At 34.5% G+C, this 20,192-nt stretch overlaps 1 protein-coding gene across 1 annotated transcript in view; it reads left to right on the top strand.

The window, feature by feature from the left end:
* Positions 1 to 20,192, top strand: part of NRG4 (neuregulin 4) — a 68,348-nt gene that overhangs the window by 36,582 nt on the left and 11,574 nt on the right. Inside the window, exon 4 of the mRNA XM_008572985.1 lies at positions 13,529 to 13,678. Coding sequence (XP_008571207.1) covers positions 13,529 to 13,678 — 150 coding nt within the window. The remainder of the gene's footprint in view (positions 1 to 13,528; positions 13,679 to 20,192) is intronic.

Raw genomic sequence — 20,192 nt, 5'->3', positions numbered from 1 at the left:
AACAGAGTGAAACAACAACCTATAGAGTGGGAGAAAATGTTTGCTAACTATGCATATTACAAGGGATTAATATCCAGAATATACATAGAACTCAAGCAGTTACACAGTAAAAAAAAAAAAAAATTAAAAAATGGCAAAGGAGCTGAACAGACATTTTTCAAAGGAAGACATACAAATGGCCAACAAATACATGAAAAAATGCTCGACATCACTAGTCATCAAGGAAATATAAATTAAAACTACACTGAGATACTACCTCACCCCAGTTAGACTGGCTATAATCAAAAAGACGGTGAATAACACATGCTGGTGAGGGTGTAGAGTGAAGGGACACTGTTGGTGGGACTGTAAATTAGTACAACCACTATGGAAAACAGTATGGAGGTTTCTCAAACAATTACAGATAGATCTTCCATATGATCCAGCAATCCCATTTCTGGGTAAATACCCAGAGGAACGGAAATCATCATGTCAAAGGGATACGTGCACTCCCATGTTCATCACAGCTCTGTTTACAATAGCCAAAACATGGAACCAACCTATATGTCCATTGATGGATGATTGATAAGGAAACTGTAGTATATATACACATGGAATACTACTCTGCCATTAAAAAAGAATGAAATACTCCAATTTACAATAACATGGATGAAACTGGAGAAACTTACATTGAGTGAAATAAGCAAAGCACAGAGGGATAAATACCGCATGTACTCACTCATATCTGGGTGCTAAGAGAGAAAGAAGGAAGGAAAGAAAGACCACAGTAGTGCATGGGTCTTGCAAAGGGAGAGAACATTCCTTGGGCTACGAAGTGGAGTGGGGGATAAAGGGAAGGGGAGGGAGGTGGGGATAATTGGGTGGGGTATATGGGATACAAAAGCAATTTCTGGTAATGGGTATGCTGCAAGTATGAATCTGGCCCTCACATCATGCCATGAAGGATGACAATCAGCTTTGTATCTCATGAATATTCATAATAAAATAAATAAATAAGAAGACTGAACCAAGAAGAAATAGAAAACCTGAACAGACAAGTAACAAGCAATGAGTTTGAAGCAATAATCAGCAGTCTCCTGACAAAGGAAAGCCCAGGACTGGATGGCTTTACTAATGAATTCTACCAAACCTTTAAAGAGAAATTAATACCAATTCTCTTCAAACTATTCCAAAAAATAGAGTCCATTCTCCCAAACTCATTCTATGATGCCAGCATCATCCTGATTCCAAAACCAAAGATACAACAACAAAAGAGAACTAGAGGCCAATACCTCTGATGAACATAAATGCAAAAATTCTCAAAATATTAGCAAACAGAATACAGCAATACATCAAAAAATTATACATCCCAGGGATTCATTCCAGCGATGCATGGATGATTCAAGATATGAAAGTCAATAAATGTGATACACCACGTCAACAAAGTCAAGGACAAAACCATATGATTATCTCAATAGATGCAGAAAAGCATTTGACAAAATTCAACATCCCTTCATGATGAAGACTCAGCAAATTAGGTATAGCAGGAAAGTATCTCAACACAATAAAAACCATATATGACAAACTCACTGGTAATATCATCCTGAATGGGGAAAAAGCTGAAAGCTTTTCCCTTAAGAACAGGAAGAAGACAAGGATGCCCACTCTCACTACTCCTATTTAACATTGGAAGTACTAGCCAGAGCAATCAGGCAAGAGAAAGAAAGAAAGGGCATCTACATAGGAAAAGACAAAGTCAAACTGTTCCTGTTTGCAGATGACATGATCCTATATATAGGAAAACCTACAGACTCTGCAAAAGAATTCTGAGAACCGATAAATGATTCAGTAAAGTTGCAGGATACACAATCAACACACAAAAATCAATAGTGTTTTTATACTCCAACAATGAACTAGCAGAAAAAGAAATCAAGAAAGCAAGCCTATTTACAATAGTCACCAAAAAAATAAAATAAAATACTGAGGAATAAATTTAACCAAGGAGGTAAAAGATCTCTACAATGAGAACTATAAATCACTGCTGAAAAAAATGAAAGAGGACATGAAAAGATGGAAAGACATTCCATGTTCTTGGATTGGGAGAATTAACATCGTGGTAATGTTCATACTATCCAAAGCAATCTACAGATTCAATACAATGCCCATCAAGATACTAATGACATTCTTCACAAGGGACAACTGGATAAGAAAAGTGTGGTATATATGCACAAAGGGATACTACTCTGCCATAAAAAAGAATGATATTCTGCCATTCGCGGCAACATGGATAAACTTAGGGAAAATTATGTTAAGTAAAATAAGCCAGATACAGAAAGAGAAATACCACATGTCCTCCCTCATAAGTGGGAGCTAAAAAAATAAAGAAGGAAATATATAACAATCACAATAATTCATTCAACTTTCAAAAGGAGAGAACAGAACTGAGGCCACCAGCAGTGGGAAAGTAGGAGGTGGAAGGGGGATTAACCAGCAACTGGTAAAGGGCCACAAAAAATTATTACATTGTGTAACATGGAATATACTAATTATCCTGATTTGAGCATCACATATTGCACATAGGTATTAATATTCAAGGCTGCACCCCATAGATATGTACAATTATGTTTCAATTAAAAATAAAATATATTATGGATGTCTAAGGCATTGAGAAACCTCCAGGAACTTCTAGAGATTTTTATTCAGAGTCTTACTATTATGATTATTTCTATTGTCTCTTTTTTTAAAGGTAAAAGACAAAAGTTTTTGTGATTTTTTTTTCCAGGGCTCCTCTTTTAGGTGTAAAAGACATCCTGAAATTTTTATTTTATTTTTTCTATATTCAAGATCCAACTTTGGGCAGGCAAAATAAAAAAATAGTGGAGATTTGGGCAGTTGATGAAGATAGCATCATAGGTTCCTGAGAAACAATACTTCATTAACTCTTTACTCAAAGGGACAACAAACATTTAAAAAAAGGAACATAGAAAGTCATGCAATTGTAACAAAACTTAGGTTTTATTTTCCCCCTAAATAATCCAGGATATAAAAAATTCAACATAAAGCACCGAAAAATATTCTAACACACTGGAATACTGCTCTCTAAGGAGATCACACAAATGGTAAAGAATATCCTGTCATATTGTACCTGAAAGCATTTATCAGTAAACCAAGAAAGTAAGCCCATTATAATTGAGAAAACTTAACTAAAATTTTAACACATTTCATAGCTTCTTTTCAGACTTAGATATTATAAGATAAAGAAAATGAAATTTACTTAAGTTCTGTCCTTTGTTATGCTTTTTCATATTCTGGAACAAATTGACCCTTTACTTTAGATTTCCGTGGTTCTTTCTCAGGGGTTCCACTAGATCAAAACCATTTTTATAACAACACTAAGATGCTACTTGTAACATGCTGTGTGTTCATCATTCTTATTTTCAAAGGAGTCAATAAATAATTTTTTTTTCTTTTTTTTGTCTTTTTTACTGACCGGTAACGGGATCGCAACCCTCGGTGTCGCGCCCGCACCGGGGACCGGCAACGGGATCGCAACCCTAGGTGTCGTGCCCACACCGCGCTCAGCCAGTGAGCGGGAACCGGTCTCCACATGGGATCCGAACCCTCGGCGGGAGCGCCACCGTGCTCCCAAGCGGCACACTCTCCAGTGCGCCACCGGGCCGGCCCCAATAAATAATATTTTTAAAAAATTATGTTTCAATTTCCCATATAGTAAATACCAATAGTTTTAATCCGTATAAACAAAAACACTCTGAGTCCTCAAAAAGCCCTAGAGTCCTTTGGTTTGGAGGCCAAAAAGCATGAGAACTGCTGCTTTTGAACAAAACTACGCTTTTTCATTGAAAAACAAGAAAGCATATACAGTTGTATTTCTCTGTCATGGTTGTTCCTAGTATAGTCTCGTTATGTGTGTTAATTATAACTTTCAACCAAGTAACTAACTTCTGTTTTACAGAGAAAACCGGGTGATGGATAACTGAGAACTGTCTAGCATATACAAGCAATTTAGTAGGCATGCAGAAGTCATGTACACACAAATTACAACTTTCTACAGCCACACACATCTTTTACACAACTTCTTAAAGTGGCATAAGTGAGTATCTTTATTAACATGATCCAAAGCTATAACCTTTATATAAGAAACAAAAGTATAAACATAAAATTATACTTAGTGATTAATGTTTCAGTATCCTTATTTAAAAATTATTTAAGTATCTAGTGAAATCCATTAATTAATTCAATTTACTATCAGTTCATAGTTTTAAGTTACCTTAGAAGTTATCCACTGTAAAACATAAATACTACAAAACATAATTACAGTTGAAATAAAATGTCAGAATGATTCAAATTAGTTGAACACAGTTTTACATTTTTTATAATTTTTAACAATATGCAGGAATAATGTTAGCTTATTCTGATCAGTAAGCCTGTACAAATTTGGGAAAAACAAACCCATGAAATAAAATACATGTGTGTGTTATGCTTAATATCGATAAATCAGAGAAAAGATTTATCGATATTAACTATTTTTGTTAAACCAAAATTATTTATTTATTTTTAAATTATTTTTATTTTATTTTTTATTTTTTTTATTTTGTCGATATACAATGTGGTTGGTTATTGTGGCCCATTACCGAAACCTCCCTCCCTCCTCCCTCTCCCCGCTCCCACCCAACAATGTCCTTTCGTCTGCTTGTCGTATCAACTTCAAGGAATTATAGTTGTTAAGTCTTCTTCTCCCCCCCTCCCGGTTTTGTGTGTGTGTGTGAATTTATTTATTTATTTTTAGCTCCCACAAATAAGTGAGAACATGTGGTATTTCTCTTTCTGTGCCTGACTTGTTTCACTTAATATAATTCTCTCAGGGTCCATCCATGTTGTTGCAAATGGCAGTATTTCATTCGTTTTTATAGCTGAGTAGTATTCCATTGTGTAGATATACCACATTTTCTGTATCCACTCATTCGATGATGGACATTTGGGCTGGTTCCAACGCTTCAAACCAAAATTATTAAGCTGGTCTTGTTTGCCAAGGTTTCTTAGTTTTGGTGAGCAGATTTTTGTTTAAGTGTAGCACATTTAAAGCATTAGAAGTTCAGTTTCCTTATTCTGGGAATTTTAGGAATACTCAATTTACATAAGAACTTATTTATCTGTATAAGTCAATCAGATAGAGCTACTTTAATTTAAGAGACTTTATACTATAATTTATTAATACCCTCTTTAGATAGTAAGATACTTCATCCTCACATAATGAGAGGTAAAGGCCTTTCCGAATTTGGGACACACAGAAACAGAGTATTATGGCTAAAGATCTACAAATTTAGCACAAATCAAGAGTTAACACAGAAGCACATAATCTTACCGGTTCAAATGTCAAATGAGTGTTCTCCTTCCCAGTGGGCATAACATTTTTAATTGATTTGAGCTAAAAGAAAAAAAAATAGACAAATAGAAAAACATTAAAAAAAAAAATCTAACCAGGTTGTTTGTTATCTCTTACCCAATAGAGAATAGACCTCTCATCCATCAACAGAGATCATTAGATGGTCAAACTATAAAACCATAGCCCTTATCATTGCTCTTACTAGTGGGAAATACTTATTAGACATAACAGAACAAAACAGAAAAGGAGAGACGGTAAAAAGCTAGCACAACAGAGCCAGCTGAATTTAAGGTTCTGCTGGTGCTTGGGATTTACCTCTAGAAGCTAAGAAAAGACACAACAGGGCATAAGCTGCCCAGGAGGCTCACTGCTCTGGCAACTGAGTTTATCTAGCTCTGTCAGATGAATCTATTGGGCACCTCAGTGGATTATCTTCAAAATTTTTTTAAAAATTAAATTTTTATAAAAAGGAAAATCATGATTTTCATACAAATATAAAATGAACACATGACAAAGATATATTTAACTGATTAATGAGGAATTGATTGACTAATGAGGAATTGATTGATTAATGAGGGAACCAATAGATGTTACAACTGACTCAGAACTCCAGCTATACATACATATATAGTCATATGTCACAGTGACAGGGATCCGTTCTGAGAATGTGTTAGGCGATTTCATCATTGTGGGAACATCATAGAGTATACTTACACAAACCTAAATGGTATAGCCTACTACACACCTAGGCTATATGGTATATATATATATATATATATGGCTCCTAGGGTACAAACCTGTACAGCCTCTTACTATAGGCGTTGTAACACAATGGTAAGTATTTGTGTATCTAAACATAGAAAAGGTACAGTAAAAATACGGTATTATAATCTTAGGGGGCCACAATCATATATTCTGTCCAATGTTGACTGAAATGATGTTATACAGCACATGACTGTATAGGTAATTAGACATGTTGAAATAAGTTTGCAGATAGTTATGAAACTAGTCAGTATGCACCAAGTAATCTATTGTATTATACTGGATAAAGTTCATTTGCATTAGCATAAGTTTCCTACAATTTACAGAGTTGCAAAATAGCTCAAAGACAATGAAAAGTGTAGGCCCCTATAGAATTAGATAACCCAGAAGGGTACATTTGACAAGATACCTGGTTAATCTTTTTTGTTTTTCATTGCCATCCTAACTGGGGTGAGATGGTATCTAAGTGTGGTTTTGATTTGCATTTCCCGGATGTGGCCAACAGTCATATGAAAAAATGCTCCAGTCCTTGAATTCTTGGTCAACGTAGACACAAGGTCAGCCAGCTCCTAGTCTTTAACCTTCCAGCTGGAACTTACTAGGTTCTTGGAACAAGAGGGGGAGAAGGGGTTTTTCTTCACCTGCTCCAAGTCCTGTGCAGGGATAGGTGAAGAAGAACCCCTTTCTCCCTGTCACTAGCTTGGTGAGGCCTTTACTTGCTGCCTCACTTTCTTCTATGCATCCTGTGACCCTGCCTGAGAATCACTTCAGAGCCAGCCATTGTGGTGCGGAGGTGGAACTTTGTGATAGGAGGAGGTTTAACTTGGCAAAGAATTATCTACTGGAATACTTATCCAGAGTGACTTGGTAAGCTTGGTTTCACCAGGTCCCTCCCAGAGGGGCATTCTCAAGCACTACCTGCCCACACAGCCACATGCTTAGACCAGAAAAGGTCCCTGTTGCCTTGGCTAATACCAAGCTGTGTACCATATCCACAACAGTAGCAGTCCCACTGTTTTATAGGTAGAAATTATCATTTGTCAAGTGATAAAATAAAGACTGGAATCTATTTAAAAGAAGCAGTTTAGGAGTACAAACATAATAATATGAAAGGCTAGTGATATGAAAGTAGAATGGCTAGGGTTAAGGATCACATATAATTGGAAATCATAAGAAAAACAACATTTGTTGTGCTTCTGCATTTGGCATGTTTTCTCACTTAACTGTGTTTTGTATTTTTGTCTGTCAGCAGTCTTGCTGGACCTGACCGTATGTTTTACTAAACTCAGTTTCCAAAAGGAATTGTCAGGATTTTATGAGTTGCTTTATTAACCACGGAAAATGTTAAGGTTTTCTTAAGATCAGTTGATTAAGATAGGCTGGTTCTTGGCACTCTTTTTAGATAAGACTTCTGCCTTTTCATCTCTAAATTTAGTAGAGGTTGTAGTTCAAAGAAAAAAGTTCGAAATGCCTCTGTGATACTAGTTAGGACAAAGTCTTCTTTACTTTGACTTTTGGCACTTTCTTAAACATTGGGAATTAGATTGATCTTTAGAACACTTTTACAGAAAGGAAATAACAGCCTCGAAGCTTGTAATAGAACAACAGTTGCAATTGCATAAAACAACTGCTCTATTTAGCCATGCATTTTGTTAACACTTTTCATTTTAGTAACCTACTTCTGATATAAAAATTCTTCATCCGTATTCTCAGCAGAAACAACTGATACATCTTTCTTTGTCTCACCATTCTTAGAACAAAACTTAAGAGAGGGGAAATCTTAAAACCTCACATTTTACCAGATCACTGTGCTTATCAGCACATAACAGGATATGGTTATGAAACAGTGGAAACATACCTGCTGTCTTAGGTCTACTTCTCTTCTACCTGAGCTTGCCTTACTGATTTGTGTCACTTGTCTAAGAGTAGAAACTACCCTTCAGAACTAACTCAGGTTAGCTCCTTGCTATTCTAGGAAGCCAAGGGCCATGAAAAGAAATGTATACCCTACTTTAAAGTTCCTTCATTTTCTTCTTATTGCAAAATGAAGCTATATCAAATTACGTATTTGCTTCTGAATTAGTTATCCTTTTGGTTACTGTCTTATCATCCACTATTTCCTTTGGAAGACAGCTGAAAAATATTCCACTATCTTATCAGTAAAAGTTCATTTCCTACATAGGAATACCATGCAGAGTGACAACTGTGACTTTTGCCTAGCTCTAATACTTAACTTCTTTTGTCAGGAAGTGAACTGATGCTGACTTCTCTTTGTCTTATTCCATGTTGGTGCATGAGATTTTCCCTGCATTAGAAGGTTGTTGTGACCTGAAGCCTGGGAAGGTAAGATGCCAGCATGATACTGTCTATTTAGAACTGTGGTTTAATTGAGTGTCTGGTGATTTGAGAGCATAAGTCTTTCTAGCTGATCCTGGTTTATGGTCTTGATGAAGCCTTAAAGTTTTACCAAAACATGAACAGTGAAAACTCTCTACAATTGGAAGGCCCATTAATATAATATTTATAATATTTAAATACAATTTTATATTTACTGAAATTATTATTTAAAAGAAAGGGAAAACAGACATATACCAATTTTTATGTATAAATAAATACTTTGTATATACGAGTATATATGTGCATATTTTTTATAGTAAGAATCATAATGTGATATACTATGAAAAATATATATGTACTTTTTGTTTGTAGTTTTACTTATTCTTCCAATTTTTTTCTTTAAATAAATAGACTTTACTTTTTAGAGCAGTTTTAGATTTCCTCCCTGATCATTTTTATTGAGGCAGGTAAAATATGGAGAACAAAGACTTGAGTGACTTATTTTGTTAATATGGAGAAAGAAGAAAACATGAAGAAAATTAACAAATCACAAAATTCTGCCTTAGTAATCTGGTGAAACAAGCAGCATTCCTTGTGTCTCCCAAAAAGTCCACTGGAGAAAATTGGCCAGTGCATGCACACAGTAATGAAGGTGATGTTGTTACATTACTGTTGGCTTACTCTCACCGCGTGTTTGACCTGCTTCCTTCATTCACTGTGCTTTAGCTAGTTTCAGTAAATAAAACATTTCAGATTCTTACAGTGATTTACATAAGCTAAAAAATTGTAATCCTTCATGATAAAAGTATAAACAATACCCTGTGTAGTGAGAAATATGGATTATTCTCTATGCAGACTGTTTTATCATTTATATTCAGAAACAATGTATAGTTCGTTTCAGCATATGAATTATCTGGGTAGCAATCAATCTTGAAAGAATGTAAGATTTTGCTTTTTAACTGGACTTAAATTATACTAAAACATTCGAAGTGCTAATAATTGTCAATTTTTAATGGTGGTACTATCATAAACACAACAAAATTTTTCTAAGACAGTGTTAGCTAAATATCTCTAGATATTATTAAGAATCTAATAAATGCTTAATGAAATTGTGTTTATGCACTAGCTAATAAAAGAGGCAAAGGTTGTGAGCCAGTCTTCCCTAAGTTCTTGACCTATAAAAATCTGGTAGAAGTTAAGTAGGATTTTTGCTACATTTGTGTATGGCCCTTGAGTGTTAAAGAGATCCAAGCCCATGTTGTCAGTGTTTTCTTGAACAGTTCTAATAGTTTTGTTTTATTTTATTTTATTATATTTTTGTTTTGTTTTCTCCATTTTTATGAGTTTCAGATTTTCATTGTTTTATTTTATTTTATTATATTTTTGTTTTGTTTTCTCCATTTTTATGAGTTTCAGATTGAACTTTGATTGCCACAGAGTATTGGTCAAATGGAAGTCAACATTAGGGTATTCCAGTATTAGACTTTTTCTTTCCAGGAAAGATGAGCCCAAGTGAACTGGTATTGACATGGATTCTCTCTTTAGTTAGCAAACTCTTTTTATAATATAAACTTTGTTTCTTGTTTCTGAGAAATATTTAATAATAATAGTAGCTTATTTATTGATTGCCATGTTCTTAATCTATAATCTTAAAGATCTTAATCTTAAAGATCTATAATCTTTATTAGGCATTATATTCCCTCTAGTTCAACATTAGGTGTAAACATGGCCTTTGCAAAGTGACTACTTTCATTTCAATTTCACTTGTATAGTACATTTCAATGTTCAAAGCACTTATAGACATCATCTTATTTGCTTCTGACCCTAGCCCTATGAAATAGTTAAATCAGGTGTTGTTATTTTGATTTTATAGAGTCTTGGAGAGTTTACGTGACTTGCTCAAGATCACACAGCCAACAAGCACAAGAGTGGGGCCAAGAAACTAGATTTTTCCACCTCACAGTCCGATATTCTTTCTTGAAGCTAAATGGCACTCTGTTGGCGTACATGATTAAAACCTTTGTTCTTTTATTCATGCTAAAGGTCTCTAATGTTGTAAGAACTTACCTTGAATGCTGAAGAATATAATGAATATATTTCATGTCCAATGTACTGAACATTGCTTCTGTGTTTAGCATCAGATTGTTGGTGGTATTCAGTCAGAAAACTAACACATATAAATTGGATTCTGAGTTTTGGAGTTTCTCACCTAGTTGAGCATTTGTACCTATTCCATCCAGAATTAATCTTCAATTCCAGGAAAATGTGCGTGATCCCTTAGTGCTACTTATTCACCTCATTAGATGGCATAACTGTTTGCTACTTGGCAGTCTGTGCAGAAGTGAGGTCCAGAAATAATTTAGCAAGAGTTACTTACATAAAGAGTGAAAACTACTTAGTTCTGCGTAAATGCTGGTGCAATAGTTGACCTTTCTGTGTTTTTTTCTCCTAGTACTACCACTTATCTGTATCTACTTAATTTACCCTTATTTATCTTTAAAGAAGTTGATTAATTATAGTTGCCTGAAATTTTATATTTGTGCCATAAGTGAGGTCATAACATTTTTATAAATGAACTAGAGCTTTAGAAGTGGAATCCTTGTACACAATCATTGGTAGGCAGTGTTTACTTTTTTGTATGATAAATATCTGAAAATTTTAAATTCATTTGTAGGTTAGCCAATCCTACACATTTTGGATAACACAGAAATATTTAAATTTGTCTTTGCCTTTCTCTAAATTCCGATTCAACTAGCTAAACAATAATAAGATTTGTTTTCCCTTGACTTTGCTTTGCTCAAAGTTATCTCACTTTTACTTTCCCACAAGAGCACACATTTGCTTTACCCAGGCTGTTAAGACTATAGAACACTCTAGTGTTGATTGGTTTACTTTATATGCCTTTTTCTGTTTGCTTAAATCCTGATCTAACCATAAGACTTATATTTACACCATTCTCTTGACTTTTTCAAACTCAAAGTATTTATTGTCCAGGTAAAACATTTATGGTTAGTTACATCAGCCAGCATGTCTTGTTTTCTTTGAAGTTCAATCTTATGTAAACTTGAGTAGCCTTCCTTGAAAATCAAGTAGTAAACTTATAGCTTATTAAAAAGAAATCTTCCTTATCAAAAAAATTATACTCGCTCATTTTAGGATTTATTTATTTAGGGTTCTAGTTATTATTATTTTTTTTTAGAATGGAAACTGAGCCCATTTTTGACATTATTTCAAAACTGGAGAGTTATTTTAAAACTATGACAGGAATTTCTTTCAGTGGCTAAAACTTTTCTTTAAAAAAACCTTTAGAAGTCACAAATAATTGTTACTTACTAACATCTGTTGAAAAAATAATTAGGAAAATTATAGAGGACTTTTTATTTTTTATTTCTTTGTTATTTTAAAGATACTTTTGAAAAGTAAATTTAGAACCTGTTTTTTTACTGTGTGGAATGCTGCCCCTTTCTTCTTTGTTTATACTGTGATGGCACAGGTATTGATTGTGATGGCAATCTCTGTTGACTTTCTAGGGGTGTGTGTGTGTATTTATTGCCCTTTTGGGAGGTGGGAGGTGGAGCTAGAGGAGAAAGAAACAAAATATTTTCATTTAATCTTTTTTCTAATGATTATTTAGCTGACTTAAACTATGGGTGTGTATTTATTGCCCTTTTGGGAGGTGGGAGGTGGAGCTAGAGGAGAAAGAAACAAAATACTTTCATTTAATCTTTTTTCTAATGATTATTTAGCTGACTTAAACTATGGAAAAAATTGGTATTTTATATTTAGACTTTAGGTAATTATGATTTTTCCCAAAATATTTTTACTTGCATTTCAGTTTGCCACTCATACTCTATCCTTAATTTTCCCTTCTATTTCTCTTCAGCCCCATCTCGATGGTAGTTTGAGAGACTCTAGAGAGCTGCTTAACTTAAACTGACACCCACAGTGGAAGCTATCACCAATAACACCACTGCCTCACACTGGGTAGGGCTTGAATTCATAGAACACCTTTCATGTGCTCATTTAACTAAAATTGATCCATTGTGCTATATCTTGATGTTATTTCCTCTTATTTATTTGTACACTGCTTTATTATTCTATCACATTAGTTGTCAAAGCTAGTAATTAGTTCACATGTAACTTTCTAGGCCTGATATGCTCATTGGTCTAAGTAGGAGAAATAGAGATAAAATTTCTAATTACCTACCTAAGCTGGAAAGTGGTCAGGAGAATTCATTTAATAGAATCAACCTTTCTATTTTTGGTAAAACCAGCTTAAAGTGTATACACACGCTCTTTTACACAGAATTATTGCTAAGTGTAGTTTACTCCATAACTTCTTGGGTTGCTTTATAAACATCAATTTATATTAAAATATTCTTTATTTTAAATGCATCTGCAAAATAATGAAATTGATCTGGTGCCAAACAGTGTCATTCTCATTAATTTATATCAGTCTCTGTGTTTTCTAATCCTTTGAACATCTTTACAGGGAAAAAGGAACTGATTGGTAATACCAAAGATTGTGGTTCTTTGTCATATAGCTTTAGAGAGGTAAAAGTAATTGGCTTTAAAATATTTGGCAAATGAAAACATAAATAAATATTTTAGAAAAGGAAAGTAGTAAGGTAAGGAGTAGAACTACCAGATATTAAAGTGTATTAAAAGTATCAATATTGAAGCAGTGTGGTAGTGGCCCAAGATTAGATGTATAGATCATTGAAGAAGAATAGTAAGAACATGCTGTTACTTATACAGATTTGGCATATGTTAAAGGAGGCACTGTTAAACAATGGGTAAGGAAATGATTATTTAATAAATGGGGCTGGAATAACCAGTTAACAGTTTTGAGGAAAAATGCATTTATATCCTCATCTATTCCAGATACAAAATAATAACTTTGAGTTAAGTATAACAATTATTATTCCGTGTTCACAATCTGAAAATTAGTCTTCTTTTTCTTTATAAAAGCTGGAAGCCTTTTGCTTTCCAAATTAGCTAATGGAACAGAGAATGCAATTCTTTATCTAAAATTTTATCCTGTAGGTGCATTGAAAATTATACAGGAGCTCGTTGTGAAGAGGTTTTTCTCCCAAGCTTCAGCATCCAAACTAAGAGTAACCTGTTTGCAGCTTTTGTGGCACTGGCTGTTCTTCTAGTAACACTTATCATTGGAACCCTCTACTTCCTTTGCAGGTAACCAAAATAGAAACATGATTTTGAAAAGAACAAAATAATGCATAAAGTAGTTATTCCACTAAATAATTAATATGCCTTTTAGTTCTAGTTATTTTTCCAGATACTGTTTTAGGTTTAGAATTCTCTCTCTAATACGGTATTTGTTAGTAAATTAATGTCACTTTTTAAAGGATTTTAATAAGCAGTCTCAATTTGTTCTTTGTTACTGTCATCATTTGCCTTGACTTCTCTAAACTATTAAGTTAGACCCACATTCACTATAGTAACCATGCCAAAAACACCTAGTATTTGGGGCAGGTCTATTTAAAGTAAATTTTGAATGTGAAAGAAAAGAAACAACTTATGCAATACTGTAAATGTAAGTTTAAGACATATGGTTATTATCTAGGGTCAACTCTTTAGTCCCTAGTATGTGCTAGGATTTGTGCTAAGCATAAAGAATACAATAGTGAACAAGACAGACATGTTCCCTAACTTCACAGAGATTTAAATCAATTTGGAGAAATAGACAAATAAGCAGGTGATTTATTTGAGGAGACTGGTAACTTATAAGAGAGACAAAAGGAAAAATTACATGCATGAAGCAATGCTATGTACTGAAGGTTACTTTCATTCATTAGTTTTGATCTGCAACTTTTTGAAATTTTGTTAAAATTAATGAATATAGAATTTATTAAGTTTAGGAGTTTTCTGGTATCATAACTTGCATCATTAATTAATATTTATTAAATTCCCACTATGTGCTATCATAGATACTTGTAAAAGTAGATCTCAGGATAATCATAAAAGATGCAAGTGGACTTGAGATGTTAATATTCTAAGAGAGGTAGCATATAGGTAAAATAGTATCTCATAAAATCCTGATTTCTGAACTAGTTTACATCAAGGAGTATTTAAAAATGGAAGGGAGTTTGCTCTTTTTAAATATGTGGTATTATATATTTTATTCCAAAACATCATTTAAGCAATCCAGTAGGTTTAATCTCTCATAATTTTAGCATCTGACTACTTCAGTTACAAAAATTTGAATACAAGCCCATAGTATCAGATTGTATTTCTCAAAGATGGCTACACGATATCTCTCATTCCCAAATTCCCGTCTCCAATGTGCCCTTACCACTCATTCATCAACCGAACCCTCGGGTGGGAGCGCCGCCGCGCTTCCCAAGCGGCGCACTATCCAGTGCACCACCGGGCCGGCCCAGGAGTTTGCTCTTTTTAAATATGTGGTATTATATATTTTATTCCAAAACATCATTTAAGCAATCCAGTAGGTTTAATCTCTCATAATTTTAGCATCTGACTACTTCAGTTACAAAAATTTGAATACAAGCCCATAGTATCAGATTGTATTTCTCAAAGATGGCTACACGATATCTCTCATTCCCAAATTCCCGTCTCCAATGTGCCCTTACCACTCATTCATCAAGAGGTAGAGTTTATTTCTCTAAATTCTTTAATCTGGGCAGGCACAATGACTGCTTTGACCATGGAATATTGTGGAAACAATGCTGTTCCAATTAAGGGCAAAGACTTGAAATGGCCTGGAAGCTTCTACCTCTTGCCACTCATACTTGGGATGCTCCCTTGTAGCATCAGCTGCCATGTGTAAGAAGCCTACATAGTATGAAGATCCAGCCCCAGCTGAACTCGCAACCAACAGCCAGCATCAGCTGACAGCCATTTGAATGAGCCATCCCAGACATCCAGCTCATTTGAACCTTTAGCTGACTCCTGACTTAGCTGCCAGTTGACTGTAACCACACAGAGACCCCAAGCAAAAAATGCCCAGCTATCAACCCACAGAACCATGAGAGAGAATTTTTTTTAATCCTCTAAGTTTGGGGTGGTATATCATGCAGTAGTAGATAACCAGAACACCTATCTTTGGAATTAGGTTTATTTTTTAGTTTAAATGTAAAATATTTGGAAAACGGAATAATGACCTATTCTTATTCTATCCCTTTCGACATTTTGTCAGTCTAAGATGCTACAGGGAAGACCAACTGACTAACTCCTTCATTAATCACTCTAGTGTCAGCTTGGAAATATAGTTTTCATCTGTTATTGATTAATGAATTACTTCTTGTAATATCATCAGGATAGTTCAGGTTTGTAACTGTCAACCCTAACAATTTAGTGGCTTAAAAACAAAAGATTATTTCTCATTTATAGTATATAATTATTATGGATTGGCAGACAGGGCTTTGCTAATCATAGTCACTTAAAGATTCAATATGATGGAGCAGCCACCATCTTGAGTGCTGTTGATTGTCATGCCAGAGGGAAGAGAAAGTTCTGGAGGGCCTCACACTTTAATTCAAATGATCTGTCCCAGAAGTGACACACATCACTCCTGACATAATTCATTGGCCAGAATGAGGTTCGTGATCCTCCTCAAGGTGTCAGGAAATGCAGGTGAACGATATGATCATAAGGTAGAAAGCCAGAAATACGTGTCTAACATGAGGACCAAAGGTTTATAAGGAAACCTGCTATTCCACTGGGAAACACTAATTCCATTCATGAAGGCTCCATCCTCATGACCCAATAACCTCCCAAAAATCCCACGGCCAAATACCATCACATTGGGGAAGGCCTCAAGATATAAATTTGGGGGCAGCGGGGGGGACAAAAACATTCAGTCTACAGCATTAGCAAAGTCCCAAAAAATATGAAACAAAAAATGGAAATATAAAGAAGAAATATACAAAGCTACCATTACAGTTAAACTTTAATGTATGACCCAGAAATTTATAAGGAGATAAAATCAGTAATTCTATATAAGATTTTAACAATGTAATTAACAAGCTTAACTACTAGACTTATTCTACAACACAGTATCCAAATCACATACTATCATAAGAGGATAGAAAAATAGGGAACCTGAAAAGACGGTGTGTTAGTCGGCTAAGGCCATCATAACAAAACCACAATTTATTTTCTCACAGTTACAGAGACTTAGAAGCTCAAGATTAAGATGCAGTCATAGTTGATTTCTGGTGAGGCCTTTCTTCCTGGCTTGTAGATGGCCTTTTCTCTGTGTGTTTGTGAAGAGAGAAAGATCTCTGGTGTCCCTTCCTCTTCTTATAAGTATACTAGTCCTATTGGACTGGGGAACTACCCTTATGACTTCATTTTACCTTAATTTGTTCCCTAAAGGTCCTATCTTCAAATACATTCACAATTGGGGGATAGGGCTTCAAAATATGAATTTAGGGGGGGACACAATTCAGTTTATAACAGAAAATATATTAGTCAGGGTTTTCCAAAGAGACAGAACCAATAGCATGTGTGTTTATATAGAGAAAGAGATTTATCTTAAGGAATTGGCTCAAGCAATTATAGAGGCTGTCAAGTCCAGAATCTTCAGAGTGGGCGAGCAGGCTGGAGACCCAGGGAAGAGCCAGTATTACAGTTCAAGTCCAAAGGCTGTCTGCTGGCTGAATTCCTTCTTACTCAAGGGAGGTCAGTCTTTACCTGTAAAGGCCTTCAACTGATTGGAAGAGTCCCAATCTCATCCAATCTCATCCAAAAAACACCTTCACAGAAACATCCAGAATAATGTTTGACTAGATATCTGGGCACCATGGCACAGCCAAGTTGACACATATAATTAGCTAATCACAGTATGAAAAAGAACATTATGGGGAAATCTTATTCATTAACCTACATGTAAAAGATTATAGATTAGCAAACCAAATCCAGCAGTGTATTAAAAAATACATCATCAGTATTTTGAACTCACCAGTAAAATTCTCTGACCATCTTAGGTTTGTTCCAGGAATGTACAGTTGTTGTAACATTAAAATAATAAATGATATATTTCATTTATAGATTAAAGGAGAAAAATCTTCTAAACTTCTCAATAAAAACTCTTACCAAACTAGGATGAAAAAAAAAGTGTGCCTACAAAAATCCCAGAGCAAGCAGTGTGTGTGGATACTTGACATACAGCAGTGATAGTGTTGCAGAACAGTGGGGAAATAATGGACTTTTTAATTCATGGAGTTGGCATTATTGTTTATCTATAGAGAAGAAAGTAAAATTGGATCTTTGCCTCACAGCAAAATCAGTTCAGTTAGATCAAAGATCTAAATATGAAAGGCAAAACAAAAACTCTCAGAAGAACATTTATAGAATGTCTTTGTGCCCTTGGGGGTAGGGATAGATTTCTGAAAGAAGAATGAAAAAGCACAGATCGGAAAAGAAATGGGTGATGAATTTGATTGTATTAAAATTGAAAACTTCCAGTTATCAAAAGACACCATTAAAAAAAAGAAAGAAAGAAAAGCCAAACTACAAACTGGAAGAAGATGTTTGCAACACATGAAAATAGACTTATGAATATATATCTTGCAGGTATCAAGTCCTATAAATCATTAAGACAAAAGTAAACCTGTAGACAAATGGGAAAAATAATTGAATTTATAGTAGATGAAAGGCCCAGAAAATAAACATGAAAAGACAGTCATTGGTCAGGGAAATGCAAATTAAACCCACATTGAGATACCATTATCTCACCCATAAAATTGGCAAAATTATTTTTAAAAACAAGGCAATATAAAATGTTATCAGATTTTAGAATATGAAACAAGTTTTGAACACTTCTGAATCAGTTTGCAAATAAACATGTGCATGCTCTACAACCCAGTAGTTCTGGGTATATGCCTTCCAGGAACTCTCACAAATGTAATACTAGGAATTTATAGCAGGAACTGGACATAATAGCAAAAAGTTGGAAATTACTCAACTACTCATTAACAGTAAAATGGACAAATAACTTATGGTATGTTCCTACTAAATATTCTGTAAGAGCAGAAATGAACCACAGGTACACACATCAACCTGGAAGAATCTTAAAAACATAATTATGAGTGAAAGAAGCAAGTCATAGAAGAAAACATAACAGCACAATTCCATTCATATAAAGTTTAAAACTAGGCAAAACTAAATAATGTATTGTTTGGGTATACAAGTATATAAGTGGTAAAAAAAAAAAAAAGCATAAAAAAGGAAGACACTATATAGCACAAAATACAGGACAGTGGTTACCTCTGGAGGGAAGGGAAAGGGAAGCAATTAGAGAAGGCACAGAATGGGGCTTCTGGGATATGTTAATGGCCTATTTCTAATCTTGTGCTGGGTGCATAGGTGTTTATTGCTGATTTTAGAACTGTACATAATTTTTTTTATTACTCTTGTATGTATGCTTTATTTCATAATAAAACAACTTTTGCTAGTCATAAAGTTAAACATTTTCGGGCCGGCAAGGTGGCGCACTGGAGAGTGCGCCGCTTGGGAGTGCGGCAGCGCTCCCACTGAGGGTTCGGATCCCATGTGGAGACCGGTTCCCGCTCACTGGCTGAGTGCAGTGCGGGTGCAACACCGAGGGTTGCAATCCCGTTACCAGTCAGTAAAAAAAAGACAAAAAGGAAAAAAATAAAAATAAAAAAATAAAAATAAATAAATAAATAAAGTTAAACATTTTCATTTTAGAACATTTGGAAAATGGATGTAAATTTAGTCAATGAGAAAAAATAGCACCTTTAACATTCTTACAACAATAACATCCTTGAATAATTCTTAGACAGGGCTGCAATGTGTTTGAAATAATCTATTTTCATTTTGAATGACAGCGCAGCAGGGGTATTTTTACATGATGACATGGGTAGAGACATATGTCTTAACAACACCAAGAGCAGAATTACTTCAAAAATATCTTGAGTAGCTATTGCTTATGGAATGTAGACATAGGAGTTGGGCTCCTGTATACTGACCAGGTGAAATATATTTGTCTCTTAGAAATGTGGTGCTTTTGAGAATGAAACCAAATCACCGCTTACTATAATAGTTTTTGCGTTCATTAGTGATTAAAGTTGCTTTAAGCTGAGGACCTTTTTGAACTTTAGCAATTAATTAGTGCCATCTTTGAATGAGGTACAAAATGATAAAATGTGGGCTAGAATCAATAGTGCTTCAGTAGTAGGTAGGTGCCAGTGTGCTTTTAGAAAATACATATCATTTTGCCATGATAAAACTGGTTTTGAACTCATCTTTATTAAGTAAGAATATATTGAAAAAATTAAAGCAACTGTGCATTTCAAAATTGTTTTTAATATTTAAACTAGTTTTTAAAATATCTGTCCAAATCACATAAATTATAACCTATATTAATCCATCAGACCCAAAAAACTGATGAACTATAACCTTAAAAAGGTCCAAAATGACATTTTTTTTTTTTGGGCAAGTGGCTGGTACAGGGATAACACCAGTTATAACACCATGCTCTAACCAACTGAGCTAACTAGCCAGCCCCAAAATGATTTTTTTAAATGCCATTAATAGAATAGTTAGCTAAAGCCACACCATGTCACATAAGAGTCCCAACTAATAATGGATACTAACCTCTTTAAAAAGGGCAGAAAAACACTAAGATATAACTGTACTGTTTTTTTTTTTTTCCTTTTTGTCTTTTTTCGTGTCCGGCAACAGACCGCAACCCTCAGTG

This window comes from Galeopterus variegatus, unplaced genomic scaffold, assembly GCF_000696425.1.
Source record: "Galeopterus variegatus unplaced genomic scaffold, G_variegatus-3.0.2 Scaffold860, whole genome shotgun sequence".
Classification (NCBI taxonomy): domain Eukaryota; kingdom Metazoa; phylum Chordata; class Mammalia; order Dermoptera; family Cynocephalidae; genus Galeopterus; species Galeopterus variegatus.
The sequence above is the reverse complement of the archived record's forward strand: the minus strand, read 5'-3'. Positions and strand labels throughout refer to the sequence as shown.